The sequence below is a fragment of the Erigeron canadensis genome, chromosome 4 (genome assembly GCF_010389155.1).
Source record: "Erigeron canadensis isolate Cc75 chromosome 4, C_canadensis_v1, whole genome shotgun sequence".
NCBI lineage: Eukaryota > Viridiplantae > Streptophyta > Magnoliopsida > Asterales > Asteraceae > Erigeron > Erigeron canadensis.
In genome coordinates this window covers 25,779,811-25,794,822 of record NC_057764.1, presented here as the reverse complement: position 1 = coordinate 25,794,822, position 15,012 = coordinate 25,779,811, and the positions used below count along the sequence as shown (strand labels likewise).

At 33.8% G+C, this 15,012-nt stretch overlaps 3 protein-coding genes across 3 annotated transcripts; all 3 read right to left on the bottom strand.

Annotated features, from left to right (window-relative positions):
- Positions 1-743: 743 nt before the first annotated feature.
- On the bottom strand, positions 744-3,329 carry LOC122595439 (protein BPS1, chloroplastic-like). Its single transcript, XM_043767797.1, has 3 exons — positions 3,220-3,329; positions 2,982-3,036; positions 744-2,057 (listed from the first exon to the last, which is right to left on the bottom strand). The coding sequence occupies exon 3, from the start codon at positions 2,044-2,046 to the stop codon at positions 1,015-1,017; it is 1,032 nt and encodes a 343-aa protein (XP_043623732.1). The 5' UTR covers positions 2,047-2,057; positions 2,982-3,036; positions 3,220-3,329; the 3' UTR covers positions 744-1,014.
- A 1,897-nt stretch (positions 3,330-5,226) lies between these two features.
- LOC122595010 lies at positions 5,227-5,747 on the bottom strand. Its single transcript, XM_043767289.1, has 2 exons — positions 5,617-5,747; positions 5,227-5,516 (listed from the first exon to the last, which is right to left on the bottom strand). Exons 1-2 carry the CDS (start codon positions 5,689-5,691, stop codon positions 5,262-5,264), a joined length of 330 nt encoding a protein of 109 aa, XP_043623224.1. The 5' UTR covers positions 5,692-5,747; the 3' UTR covers positions 5,227-5,261.
- A 6,868-nt stretch (positions 5,748-12,615) lies between these two features.
- LOC122597241 (F-box/FBD/LRR-repeat protein At1g13570-like) lies at positions 12,616-14,289 on the bottom strand. Its single transcript, XM_043769859.1, has 4 exons — positions 13,702-14,289; positions 13,517-13,624; positions 13,124-13,279; positions 12,616-13,021 (listed from the first exon to the last, which is right to left on the bottom strand). Exons 1-4 carry the CDS (start codon positions 14,287-14,289, stop codon positions 12,617-12,619), a joined length of 1,257 nt encoding a protein of 418 aa, XP_043625794.1. The 3' UTR covers position 12,616.
- Between the last annotated feature and the right edge of the window lie 723 nt (positions 14,290-15,012).

The following is a 15,012-nucleotide window of genomic DNA, read 5'->3' as shown; positions in this document are numbered from 1 at the left end:
ATTCCAACCACTTTCTCTTGGTCAAAATTTCGATGTCGTATATGTGTGATCACTCGCTGATCTATAGTTGTAAGTCCCATGATTGACACTTTATTATATGGATGGAATTCATGCATTAATTTAGTTGCTTAAAAAAAAACCGTGTTGTCCAAAATGTAATGTGAAAGTATACTTGATTTTGGAAAGTTATATATGAGCCAATAATAATGTTAATAAATCCCTTGGCGAGTGTTAGATCATCATTACGAAGATTTCAACAAGTTTGATCCCAAAACTCAAAGATCAACCTCAAAATGTTTTGCTTAGCTAACTGATTGTAAAGCCTAATGTTTTGTTGAAATGACATACTGTAACAGTTCAACTAAACAGCAAAAGAAAAAAAAAATTCCAGTTTCAGACCATACGAAACTGAAACATGGTTCAACTAAACCCCAAAAAACAAAGATGGGAAACCCTCGGCTTGCAACAGGGAGTCGAAAAAGCAAGAGGACAGCAAACAATGACAAACTCTGTGATACAGAGGACTTTATAAACAAATGCGAGTCTGTTCATTTTGATCATAACCCATTTCAAACCTGTAATGTGATCATTTTATATCCTCTTTGTTTCATCGGCACTACCAAGTATGCATATGTATATACACACATATACACAACCATGTGAATACATATGTATATTTACATCTTTTTATGATTGAACCAATCCACTTTGATTGCTAGGATTCTTTGCTATGACTTGCGAAATGGAAAAGATTTGTTAAATAACTAGTCTTTAAATGACGACATACTTTTTATACGCTTTAAACTATAAACTATAAACTATGAAAGGTTCTATGACATCCCAGTAGATATATACAAGAGGTTTAACGCAGAAACATAAGATATATGATAAGCTAACAACGAAAACAACCGCTGAAGAGACTCGAACAAAAACCAACACAAAAATGACAAGTACATAACCGACTAAATAAACATATACATATCTATGAAAAATAATTGAAAACTTTACCAGGAATCACATTCTAACCTGCTGGATGCCGCACCTGGGTGGCTGCTGTTGGAAATTGTCCAGCAACGCCATTCGCCCGTCTACAACTACTTTGAAGAAATGATCCATTTCTGATTTTAGCTCATCTAAACCGCTCAGAAACTTCTCATTACTTTCCATTAAATTGGAACAATACCCGTCAAAAACTTCCTGTGTAACCTCACCCAAGCCTTCATGAAGCAGCGGGTACAGTTTCTTGACATTTTGGTCAATTATTCGAAGCTCTTTCAATGGAGAAAACTTTGCGGTAGCATATATGATCTTGATTTCACCATTTATAACAGTCTGCAAATCGGTAAAGGATTCTTGCCATAAGTATAGTTTTGGTACCTGCAACTCTACAAGAGGCCTAGGGGAAGTTGAAAATGCAGCCACACAGGTGCTGAAGATGAACATCGTTTGAACCTTCAGTCCATACATGGCTCGGACCAAGTCCTTGGCTTTGGGTATGTTCTTGATCTTGGGTAAGTTGAGTGTCGCCTCAAGCTTGCATATTATGTCACAACAATCTTGTAACTTGGAGTTGTCATAACGACTCTGATATTGCCTCCATTCATGAAGAGAAGACGATGCTTGCATGAGTTTTTGTGGATGATCAGATTCCAAATCACGTAATGCACATTTTAACATAACATAACCAAATCGTTGCCTAACAATATCGGTTCCATAAGCACTGCAAAAATCGAGCAAGTTCAAACTGTTTTCTAAGTACATATCAACCCATTTGATATCCCAACTACATATCGGAAGTTCCAAATCTACAATTAGCTTTCTAACGTCATGAAGTGTTTCACAAATGGAACCTAATGCAGATTTCATCCATGAAAAGGTGATGACATCGTTTGCATTATTTGGCTTCAATTGGCGAAACCTTTCGGCTAAGTTTTTTTCGTAAGCAGTTAGTACAGTTGATGGTTGATGAGAGCTTTTATGCATCATCATCTTAAACGGATTCCCAATAGGAAGAAATGGTCGGTGAGGTCCCTCTGATCGACTCATGGTTGATGTATCTGCAAAAAAAAACCCGCAAGACAAAAAAAACATATAAAACAAAAGTCCTAAACAAAAAAATATAAACATTATACAATAATCCACCCAAAAAACTAAAGGAAACCCCGGTGCACCAAGGCGATTCCGTCTTTAGCTTTTCCGGGGAATGGAGCGAGAATCTTCGTAAAGAAGTCTCCATGACTCGAACCAGTGACTAAAAAGGTCACAAAGGAGTAACCACCTTACTGGTTGCTCCATGGTTCAGCCTGAAAAAACCGATATTCACATAGTACACAAAAAGAAAGGTAATAATGAGATATCCAACATAGCCCTCATAACAATCTCCTTTTTACTTCGATATCATCATAGTAAGTAGTAACTCTAATACATAACTCAAAAAACCAACATATTTTTTCTGTATCGAAACGTTACAAAGAGAGCAACCAGATCATCATATATTTAGAGGGTATCTAATCTAGATTAGCTTATATTCTAATCTTACTAGCTTATCAAAATTACAAAAAGTTAATAAGCTCAAAAACCGCTTTTTGAAACTTCAATAAGCCGGTATGCCGAGCAAATAAGCTAAATCGAACGTAAAGCTCATAACTACAAATCCCTAAACTCTTTCACATAAAAATAAACCAAAATTTATACACAATTTATATGTGAAATAACAATAAAACTATCAATATCCTAATTTATATATTTTTATTTTTTGATGTATATTACAAATTATTATTGTTTTAAATTCTGAGGTCCAAAATCCTAACTTTATCATAAGCTATTATTTTAACTAATTAATTAACTAAAATTCATTTGGTATTTTGGTGTCTCATCTAATAAAAAAAATTTAAAATACAATACAGTCACAAAACATAATATTACAGATAATTAAAATTAAAATTCATGATAAAATAAATAAATAAATAAATAAACCTTACCGAAAAGGATCTGGGATAAGATGAAATTCAATTTATTTAAATCTGTACCAAAAATCTGAAACAAATAAAAGAAATTTGGAATTAATATGAAGAAATGAACTTAGTTGACTTTATGAAAAACAACTATTTTTTATTTTAACAAAATGAAATAATTGATCAAGTGATATATAAAGTTGAGCTGAATTGAAACAAAGATATGAAATTAATTATTTAATTAAGTGGTGTAAAGAAAATGAACCTAGAATTTGCAATTGATGATGAAGAAAAATGAAGATGAGAGAGATATGGTCTGCTGTTGTTGTTAATCATAGAAGATTAGATGGAGCCAACTTTACAAGACTTTTTTGTTTTAATTTGACCCACACAAACACACCAAACCAACCCTAGTAGTATTATTTTTTACATAAATTTGAGCCACTTGATAAACGTTTCTCGAAATATTTTTATGATTTTGAATTTTATTTTATTTTTTAAATTAAACCGTCAACCAAACACCGTAGGCTAAAATCCACATCTGACCACTATTTTATTATTCGATTCGAATGGAAGCCATCACGGTGCACCAATTTGATGAAAATCCTACAAAAATCGAACTTTCACCTCATTAAGGAAAGTAATATTTCTACAACAGAATTTTGACATCTATAATAAATGTATAGATTTTTATACATAGAATACAACTGCAGGTATTGTTATAGATGGCAAAAATGTGTTGTAAGAATATCATTTTTCTCATCAATAAACTCAAAGTGTCTCGTTCAACTTTAATTCAATTGACTTAATTTAGAGTTAAATCCAAGAATGATACGTAAAGGTGTTGATATTGCAGTCAAAAGCGAAAAAACAAAAAATCAAACTGGTTTAACACCGAAACCAAATAGTTTAATTTAAACAAAAACATATTTTTGTTTTTGCTTAATTTTTTTAAATAGTTCAAATATAGGCAATCGTTTAATTTAAAAATAAAATTGAAAAAAAAATCATTTATAAATTATTATTATAAATGAAGGTATTTTTTCATATTGTTGTATGTCAATAAAATAAAAACCATATAAACAATAATTATTATATTTCTTGTGTGAGTTGGTGATCTAAGTGATGTATTGAAAAGCACATAAAGTGGCTTCTCATTTCCACGCCGGCTAGTAGGCTGGTGGTGGATGTTGACAAACTTGTTTTACCTCAAGCAGGTAATATATAACCTGTATTTACTAAACTTGAAAAGAAAGATGTGTTTCATCAAGTTATTTGTGATACGAGGCCGGCGGCTCTTTTGAATTGTAACATAACATCGTGTCTATGATCAATGGGTAATTCGATCCATAGATGTGGCAATATGGGCGAGTTAGATGGGTCGAGTAATGGGTAGCTGATCTATCATGTTATTATTTGACTCATATTCACCCATTCTTAAAGTATTTTGAAAGACATTTACCATCATACAACAAAAAGTCTCATCTTCATTAGGAATTGGGATGAAACAACTGAACATTGGGCTTAAGACTATCCGGAATTGGGCTTAAGACTATCCGGAACAAAGTGTCATTTTTTCACTTTTTTGGTCCCGGAACACCCTGAACATTGGCCCGAGGGGCATTCGACGTCAAAAAAAAGCGGAGGGTGTAAAAATGGATGCTTCCATTTTGAAGAGGAAAAAGAGTGACCTGCTAGGGGGAGACCACAATAAAGTGGGGCTTCTATTTTTAAACCAACTTTTTATATAATAAACCATCATAAAAAGACAAATAGGGGGGCTTCTATTTTTAAAGTCTTGCTCCAAGAAAATAAGGGGGAAAACCCCATAATGACTAATATGCCACATGGCATGAGATGCCTCTATGAAGGGCTTTAAGAGGAAGCCTTGCTCCTCATACTCTGAGACAATACTTATTGTTGAATTCTTTTAAAGAAGTTGAGGGTTTATATAGTAGTTTTGATCACTTTTGTTGCAGCAGTATTCAAAACTCGAATATTTGGGCATTTTGAGTCACCAATTTTCCAATATACATGTTTCTGCAATTAATGTGGATCAGCAGAAATATATTTCCGTTCCCAGCCAGTCTGATGAGGACATAAAGGGTGAGACTTTTCGTTATGTGGGAATCCATATATGAAGCAAGGATAAAATGACGACCGCTTAATTAGTTAATTGGTAATTTAGATAATTAACCAAAACATACATCATCTAAATATGTTCAAAGAAATCCTTAAACGAAATGTACTTTGATAGTTTGATTCTCCTTATTACGACAATAATTAGTTCTTGTTGCCAAAGTTAGTTCATGATGCAATCGGATATGGCTCCCATATTGATTCTTTAAACACCTTCAGGTCTTCCAGACTATAAACACTAGAATCAACCTCCACAAAGGCTTGCTTTAGCATAGATGCCCTTGACATGAGAAGCTTCAAAAATTTAAACTCAATAGGCAAGATTCTCATAGCAACGATCCACAAATTTTGAAGATGATCCAACTTGAAGTCCGGGAAGACTTCAAGATCAAGAGAATCCGTGGAAGATGATCGACTACTTGACTGCCCATTATAAGTATATTAATTATATCATGTGAGATAACATGTCATAAAAGAAAATAGCTATGAATTAACCATATATGTCATTGCATTATTTAATTACCCTGATCGAAAGTGTTGTTAAATTTGGGGAGTTCTTAATCAAATAGAGGGCACACGAAAGAGCTTCTCGATCCATAAGGGACACACTCAAAATTAGATATTTGACTTCAGATGAATTTGGGAGCTTCTCTGGCATACCACCTGCAGCGAAGTACTTGAACAAGATACAGAAACAAGAATTAGCATAGACCTTATACATATATATATATACACACACACAATGATTCAAATAAAACAAGTAGTAAAGTATAACAAATAAAACAATTTTTTTCTTCTGACGGGAATATATTACCTTCAAATAGTATTCTGAAAATCCCAAATTCTGAATCGAAGGCAAACACTCATATAATTCTACAAACGTAAGGCCCTTTTCGCCTGTAACTCTTGGCGTGTCTCCCAGCTGCATCAAAAAACATTTAGCAGCAGGTCTTTATTTGATAGATCAGTTGATACGATCATAAGCGTTCAGGGACCTTACCAAATACAATGTCCCAAGTAGTGGGCAGTTGGTGAGCAAATGCTTAAGCATCTGGGAACTGATCTCCACATCGATCAAAGTCAGGCATGTCAACTTACTAAACCCATTGGATGTTAACAGAGACCCAAATTGACAATTTGTGACCCGTAAGTACCATAACCCTTGCAATGAAAAGAAGGAACAAGGTATCTTGTAGTGTTTGGCTGAATTGTTTTCTAAGGACAACTCTTGCAATGCATCGCTCTTGGAAAGATAGATAATGATCTGGTCCAGCTCAGATTCCATTTCTACGTCAATTGATAAAGAAAACTTCACAATCGGGCTTGTGTGCAGCAGCAAAATGTGGAAGATAGCAGTAGCAAGTTTATACTTCATAATTTCTTTGCTATAGTTTAACCCTTTAAACATTTTGTCATCAAACGAAATTGAAGAAACTCTCATCCAGCAATATCTCCATTTTCTTGACAAGATGCTCGTCCTCAATGCATCCTGGATCGGCATAAAATAAAAAAATTCGTGTAATTATGTCTTGGGGAAGGGTGCTGATTATATCCATGGTCAAGCCTCTCATGGATTTAACGGCTTCCATATCTTAATGGCTTTCTTCGAGTTTGATGATCCAGCCACAAGCCGGCCTGCAAGGTAGAATGCAACACATACTTCAACCAAGTTACTTATCCTTTTCATGCTTGTCTTCTATGCGATCCCAAAGCAAATGCAAATGTCTTAACAAGAAACAAACAATAGTACTGAATCTTTATATATAACCTAGAGAAGAAAAGATATGATTTCTCTTGGTTGGCATCTTGATTTGTGCTTCACATAAGAATTAATTTGCTTATTTCATTACAAGAAAAATGGCTTTTGGTAACGAAGACCAAAAGTCACTAAATGACGGAAAAAACCCGACTTTTGACGTTGAAAATCTGGTCGTCGCAAAATTCATCTTCAAATGCATCGCAAACCTATTCTTGATTTCCTTTTCCAATTAAATTTCATCCCGCACTAGATGTTGCAAAGGTCATCGCTAAACTTGTCGCAACATTATTTCTAAGATATTTTCTTTTTATTTTTGCTTAGCAAAGGTCATCGCTAAACTCGTCGCAACATTATCGCTGAATTTAAAAAGGTAACCTATTTACCTAAAATTCCTAAAAAAGGAACCTATTTTGTTTTCGTTTATTTAAAGGATACAGTTTTTATAAATTTCCTAATAAGGGGAAGATCGTTAGTTTTAAACGCCAATCAGCCGTTAACATCGTTGGTCTGCTTACGTGGCATTACTAAAACAACTATTCATCTTCTTCTCCCCCTTTCCACTCCATCCGCCGACAACCACCCCCTGCAGCACCACCGCCGCTGCCACCTCTCCTTCGCCGGAAAACAGATCCGGCAGCCACCACAAACAATCCTCTAGGGTATTCTTCAACTCTAGACTCCAAATACTTCATCACCGCCATTGCTCCGCCGTTGCTGCTGCTACTCCGCCATTGCTGCTTCTGTTCGACTCCCAGCCGCCACCACTCGACTCCATAATCATCCAGGAGGGTAAGGAACAAGTGAGAAACGTTTTTAGGGTTTGCGACATGAAAACTAAGCATGGACAGATCTGTAATGACCGGTTTAGAAGCTTGAACGTTCCTCCTTCTTCCTGGACTGTCGTAGGGTGGTGATGGTACGGCGGTACGTGGCTACGACGGGAAGAAAAGAGAGAAAACATTAGGTTTTTAAAGAGAAAAGAAATGAGTTTTGTTTTAAAAGATTATGGAGTCTAGTGGTGGCGGCTGGAAGTCGAACAAAAGCACCAGCGGCAGAGCAGTGGTGGTTATGGAGTATTTGAAGTCTAGAGTTGAAGAAAACCCTAGAGTGTTGTTTGTGGTGACTGCCGGATCTGTTTTCCGGCGAGGGAGAGGTGGTAGGCGGCGGCGGTGCTGCAGGGGGTGGTTGCCGGCGGATGGAGTGGAAAGGGGGAGAAGAAGATGAATAGTTGTTTTAGTAATGCCACGTAAGCAGACCGACGATGTTAACGGCTGACTGGCGTCTAAAACTAACGATCTTCCCCTTATTAAGAAATTTATGAAAACTGTATCCTTTAAATAAACGAAAACAAAATAGGTTCCTTTTTTAGGAATTTTAGGTATGTATTTTCCCCTTTTGGTTTCCCTCCTTTATTGAATTTTGTCTCTCCAAATTGTTTGTGATGAACTTAGCGACGAATGTTTAGTTTTTAAGCTTTTACTCAAAAAAAATTCGGTTGTCACAAAATTCGCCGCTAAAAGTGATAGGGGATGAAGTAACGATGTTGTGTGATGTCGTCGCAAGAAGATTTGGCGACGACAAAGGTTACATACGGTGACGACTTTTGGCGTCGCCAAAAGCCACTTTTCTTGGAAGTTTGGACCCTTAGATGAAGTATAAGTTTCATTTAGAGTTATTAGATCAAAATGATGATGTGTCATATATACTTCTTTAATTTTTTAGATTTAATTTTGATTTAGTAAATTCAATCATTAATTATGAAAAATAAATATTACATTTTATAATTTTATCATTACATAAGGTAATTAATTTATCAAAATAGTTATACCAAATAATTCATAGATTTTATATTATTTTTTAAAAAATTACTTTTTGATTTTTTTTTTCTTATATCTTTCCTTTTGTTTAATTCCGTTATCAAATTATGATTTTCTATAGGTTTTTTCTTTTGTCATATAACGTAATAAATATTGGTTATAAGAATTTTAGTTTTACATTGTTAATATCTTATGATGTATTTAAATTAAAGTAAAGATATTATTGATATGTTATATGTATATGATGCTTAAAATAATCACAAATTAAAAGATTGTAAAAAAATGATACATTATCATTTTCAAACTCTTTTATTGATGTTTGTTAAATTATGATTTTATAAGAATTTAGCGTGTGATTAATTATATATGTTTACTCTCTTGTAGTGTAGCTAATATATATCTACGAATTTACAAAACCAAAAAGGTCCATACATGCATATGTGTATCAGGATGCGTTACAAGTTACGCATGTCTATCAAAAATTCTATAGCCTAAGAATTAGCCTTTCAAGAAAAAAAAAAAAGAAAAATATATGTATATATATTTAGCCAAGAATTATATATTACGTACCTCTAATTAACGAAACTGGGGTCGGAATGCAGTCACCAACTATAGGTGATAGTGTTGTTCGTTGGCGTTGTTCCTCAATTAGCAGCATTCGGTCATTTTAGTTGTTTATTCTTAATTAGCACTAAATGAGATGAGATGAGAAGTATTGGCCGATGAGAAGTATTGGCCGAAATTGCTTCCACTTTTAACTCACAATTCTATTTGACAAAGTGTATATAAAGGTACCCAGTATACTATAGATAAGAATAATTAATTAGTTTACTTGGTTTTATATATTGCCCGAAATGTTTCCACTTTTAACTCGAAGCAATTTGTCAAGTAAATGAGATGGGGTGCCCGCACGATGCAGCGGTGATGGTGGTAACGACAAAGGTGTGGTTGCGGCAATTGTGGCGAAGATGTGCGGCGGTAAGGGTTAATATGGTTATTTAAGGATTGGAGAATCTATGTTGTAGTTTATTTTATTAAGGGTATTATAGGTATATAGGTAAAGATGTTTAAATTAGTGAATAAATAAGAAGGGTAATATGGTCATTTCAGGTTCTTAATTACTTAAAGGGGAAGGACAGTTTGCTTTATATAGTAGTATAGATATAGATATATAGGGTATGCCTACCAATCATCAATAGATGGATTGCTATATGGAGTCTGAAACGAAAAAGTTTTGAGTTCAAATCCTGATATGCAGAACATGCTCTTAGGAATGGAGACATGAGTTTTCCAGTGTGAGTTTCTTCTGGAATTGAAATTGATATATGAAGGGGCATGTCGTTGAATCTAAATTTGTCGTTCAAAAATAAAATAAAATTAAGGGTATGCCTAGCTAATTATATTTTATTCGGAGATTTTGATCCAATCCTTGAAATAAATGGGTTTTATGAATAAGCTCGAAAATATGTGGGCTATTGGGTTTTCCCAAATTTAGAGTAACTTGAGATGTCTAAAGTTTTCGTACGGCAAAATTAACCACCTAATCGATGACCTTTCGCCAATTGTTACTCCTTAGAGAGTACGCTGTAATTATTTGTTGTCCATTCAATAGACAAATATTATAATTATTATAAATTTATAATATATATTATATATATTTAAAAGGCTTGATTAATTACTCTATTAATATATATTGTAATACAATGAAATTCATGATTAATATGTAGTTATATAAGGATTAATATGGATATATATGTGTAGAGGTGTATATAGTGGAACCTTTGAATATGTATGTGTGTGTTTTAAAGAGAGAATGGGAAAGTGAGATGTATGGAATTAAAGTTGGCAAAGGTTACAAAATAATGAAGGTGAAGGGGTATTTATATTATCTAAGTCTAGCTAATTGCAACTAGACCCCCTCACATTGTCATAACTATATTTACATCCAAACATACAAATCAAGCACTATTTTATATCTACATTCTCCATCTTAGTGCGGATTTGTGGAATCAACTGTTTCACTGTTTTGGTCTTTTTTCTTTCTGCTTATAGATGTTTATTTTGTTTGGGTATCACAACCATCCTTCTCCTTCTGGTTTTGAGTTTGGTGGAGGTCTTTGATTTGCAGCATAGTTTGTTGGTGGTGTATTGTGTTGGCCAGGTACATTATTTGGTACAAAGTGAAGAAGCTTGGTTTGGCTTTGAATGTAAATTTGGTATGAAAATGATTTTATATAAATACATACATTATACAATACACACATTAATTCAAATAAAACAAACTATAAATCGTTATGCATTGTGTTCGGTACGGATGAATAAAGATGGTCACCATGATTAATAAGTTTTATGGAAAAATAATATGTACAGCAGGGTTGTACCTACCTTGGATACAACCATGTGATTTTATTTTTTTTTTGAGAAAATAACAAATTAAACTTTCGAATTTGATATACATACATAACCCCCCACCCCCCAAAATGTAACTTTTATTAAAAAAAAAATTCAAAGTTTTAATTTCGTAATTTGTAACCTCTTTTAAAGAAAATTTAAATAAATATAACCAAGATAGGTATAGCCTGTTGTACATAAGTTTTCCCAAGTTCTTAGAGCATACGGTATGAAAAGAGAATGCCGATCCCGGAGATCTACATGGCAATCAGCGCCGAGCTCCCTTCCATCCCACCCCTATCCGGTACCGGACTTCAAGATTCTTGGTTTACATGCCGAAGTCCGGGGTTCTCGATTTCTTTTGTTTTTAGTGAATTGGTTAAAGACATCATCACATCAGTTTCTTTTTTATTTCCTTTCTTGTATTTCTTTCTATACATAAAGAGTATATATATATATATATATATAACATGAAGTGTGGTTTCTTTCTTTTCGTCATTGTTGAAGATTGCCGGAAATATCGTAACCTGAAATTACACAACACGTTCGCAATGGTTGGTCTCTTGGTGATAATGGAACATGTACTTCAATTTTCTTCATTCATCCTCATTTAAGGTTGCCAAAAATATAGATATACTAGTAGTATTTACAGGATGGTAGTGCAAGGTAGCTTGGTAGGTGATATTGATAATGTTAAAGGGTGAGTGTGAAAAGATAAGAAGAAGAATGTCTTTCACCATTATACTACTAGATATTTCATGATGTGGTAGTAAAAATATATTTTAACAAAGAAAATGAAAAAGCAAACATAAATAATATAATTAATTGGTTGTTTTGCGTTATGCGATGTTCTGCATCCATAACTATTAAAAACTGATAAAATGATAAAAGCTGATGTGGCACTGAGATGGTGTTCTGGATAATTTTGCGTGCTGTATCCATACCTGATGCTCTTATACTTGTTTTATACATGTGAAACTTAGTGAATCATTTCTCTTACCAAGATCGATCATGATCTAATGATCGATTTACATTTGGCATTCAAACAACACAATAACATAGTCATTATAAGTCTTACTTTAGCCTACATCGAAGAAAGTGAATTTTGTGTAGTTTAATAAAATTTAATATCTGATTAAAAATACTTAATTGATGAAACCAATAAAATGATTTGTTGTTTAATTTAATAGATAAAAAATAACTATATTAGTATAATAATAGCACCAATAAGGTTATTTATCTTTTTTAAAGTTATTTTAACTTAATATTCTTTCCCAAAAACTATGCTTTTACTACAAGATTGTTTTTTATTTAACTCTATGATGTTTTTAGAACTTTTTCAATTAATTATTCGGTATCAATTCAATTATTTTTACCAATTAAGGGTGAATTTAACAATCATAATTATCAAGCTTATTTTATAGGATTATGTATTCTATTAATTAATTAAGAAATGATGGGTATCTAATAAACTCATCCAAGGGCATTAAACGCGACCCGTAAACAACAATATAAACACACCGCAACAAACAAGCGAAAAAATGGTAGCGGGTTCATCACTCACTACTCTTATTTTGGTAAAAACATGAGAAAAACCAAGGTTCAAATGTGCAAATGTTTGGGTGTTGAGTAAACATATCTGGTAGAAAGAAAGGAAGATAGGAGGAAGGGGAAGTGTTTGGGCGTTCAATAAACAATTGTGCTGAAGATGATGCACATGGAAATGGCACCCTTGTTAATTCTGCCAACACCTGTAGGTCTGATAAAAGAGGAAGATTATAGTCAAGCTCCATAAAGGCTTTCTTTAGCACAGGTGCCTTAGCCAAGACGAGCTTTAGAAATTTTAAGTCCATATCTAAGTTTCTGATACCATGCATCCACAAGTTGTGAAGATGATCCAACTTCAAGTCCGAGTAGTCTTCAAGATCAAGAGGATCCGTGGAAGTTGGTCGAGTAATTGTCTGCCCATTTTAATCATATTATATCATGCATGTCAGATAACATGTCATAAAAGAAAAGAGTTGTAAACGATATGATATGTCATTATTGCATTATTTAATTACCTTGATTGAAAGTGTTGTTAAATTTGGGGAGTTCTTAATCAAATAAAGGGCACTTGAAAGAGCATCTCGATCCCTTAGGCACAAACTCAAAATGAGATATTTGACTTGGAATGATGAATTTGGGAGCTTATGTGGCATACCACCTGCACCGAAGTACTTAAACATAATATACATAAAACAAGAATTAGCATAGACCTTATACATATATAAATATATACTAGTAGGATAACAGCGCAATACGGCAGACTATGGAAGCTGCAACATGTTGGAGGTGAATGGCGACTCGTGGCGGTGGTGATGGTCTATGAAAGGAATATTATGTCATTTCAAGTTCTTATAGTTATGTTTTGATTCTTGATCATGGATTGACAATGATTTCTGGGACAATATTACCTTCAGATAGTATTCTGAAAATCCCAACTTCTGAATTGAAGGCAAACACTCATACAACTCAACAGACGTGACGCTATTTTCGCCTATCATCTTTGGCTCGTCTCCCAGCTGCATTAAAATACATTTAGTATAGCAGGTCTTTATTTTACAGAGTTAATTCGATCATAAGCACAAATGGATCTTACCAAATACAATTCCCCGAGTAGCGGGCAGTTGGTAAGCAAATATTTTAGCGCATGGGAACTAATCTCCACATTGGTCAACGTCAGGCACGTCAACTTACTAAACCCATTGGATGTTAACGAAGTCCCAAGATGAAAATTTGTGACCCGTAAGTACCATAATTCTCGTAATGAAAAAAAGGAACAAGGTAGCTTGTAGTGCTTGGCTGAATTGTTTTCTAAGGACAACTCTTGCAATGTATCGCTCCTTGAGAGATAGATAATAATCTGGTCGAGCTCAGATTCCATGTCAACATCTATTGATAAAGAAAACTTGAGAAGCGGACTAGTGTGTAGCAGCAAAACGTGGAAGATGGCATTAGCAACTTTATGCTTCATAATTTCTTTGCTATAGTTTAACCCTTCAAACATTTTGTCTTCAAATGAGATTGTAGAAACTCTCCTCCAGCAATATCTCCACTTTCTTGACAAAATGCTTGTCCTCAATGCATCTCGGATGGGCATACGACTTAGAATTCGTGTGGTTATGTCTTGAGGAAGGGTGCTGATTATATCCATGGCCAAGCCTCTCATGGATTTAACAACTTCCATATCTTAATAACTTTCTTCGAGTTTGATCCACAAGGCTGCAAGGTAGAATGCAACACGTACATACTTCAACCAAGTAACTTGTGTCTTCTATGCCATCTAACTTTTTTCCAAAGTCACCACAAGTTAGTTTCATGTTTTCCTTTTTATAAAAATAATTGATGGTTCAAGTATGATAACTTTTATAAATAAATTTCGACACAAAAACATTTTATTTGCCTAATTTCATTCATGTATATATACATATATATATAAGGTTATATATATATAGAGAGAGAGGGGGCAATCAAATGAGAACACGGTGAATATACTAAAACTTCATTTTGATGCATTAAAAATCTATAAAATTAATATAGTGTATAACTAATTATCATTATTTAAGTGTTTAACAACATATTGATCTGTCAGAATTGAGAATTTCATGTTTTTTGTTTTGTGCATCAATCTTGGATGTATTCATCCTAATGGATAATATAATCTACAGTAATGACTTAGGTATAAAAAAAAAGAAGGTAATTAACAAATTATAATAGTACGAGTATTATACATGTTATATATCATGTCAACACACGGATCAAACGACTATATATATAGCATATAGCAGATATATGTTTCAATGTGAATTTGTGACGACGTTGTCTTGCTATCAAAATCAAAGCGACAAATTTGAACAACTCGCCAGCAACGTACCCAAAAGCAAATATAGATATCTCAACAAAAAAACAT

Coding starts and splice junctions, on each gene's coding strand:
- LOC122597241 (XM_043769859.1), bottom strand. CDS start 14,289: ATGGAAGTTGTTAAATCCATGAGAGGCTTGGCCATGGATATAATCAGC. Junction 13,625..13,701: donor TACTCGGGGAATTGTATTTG/GTAAGATCCATT, acceptor ATTTTAATGCAG/CTGGGAGACGAGCCAAAGAT. Junction 13,280..13,516: donor TTTCAGAATACTATCTGAAG/GTAATATTGTCC, acceptor ATTATGTTTAAG/TACTTCGGTGCAGGTGGTAT.
- LOC122595010 (XM_043767289.1), bottom strand. CDS start 5,691: ATGGATCGAGAAGCTCTTTCGTGTGCCCTCTATTTGATTAAGAACTCC. Junction 5,517..5,616: donor TAACAACACTTTCGATCAGG/GTAATTAAATAA, acceptor TATAATGGGCAG/TCAAGTAGTCGATCATCTTC.
- LOC122595439 (XM_043767797.1), bottom strand. CDS start 2,046: ATGAGTCGATCAGAGGGACCTCACCGACCATTTCTTCCTATTGGGAAT.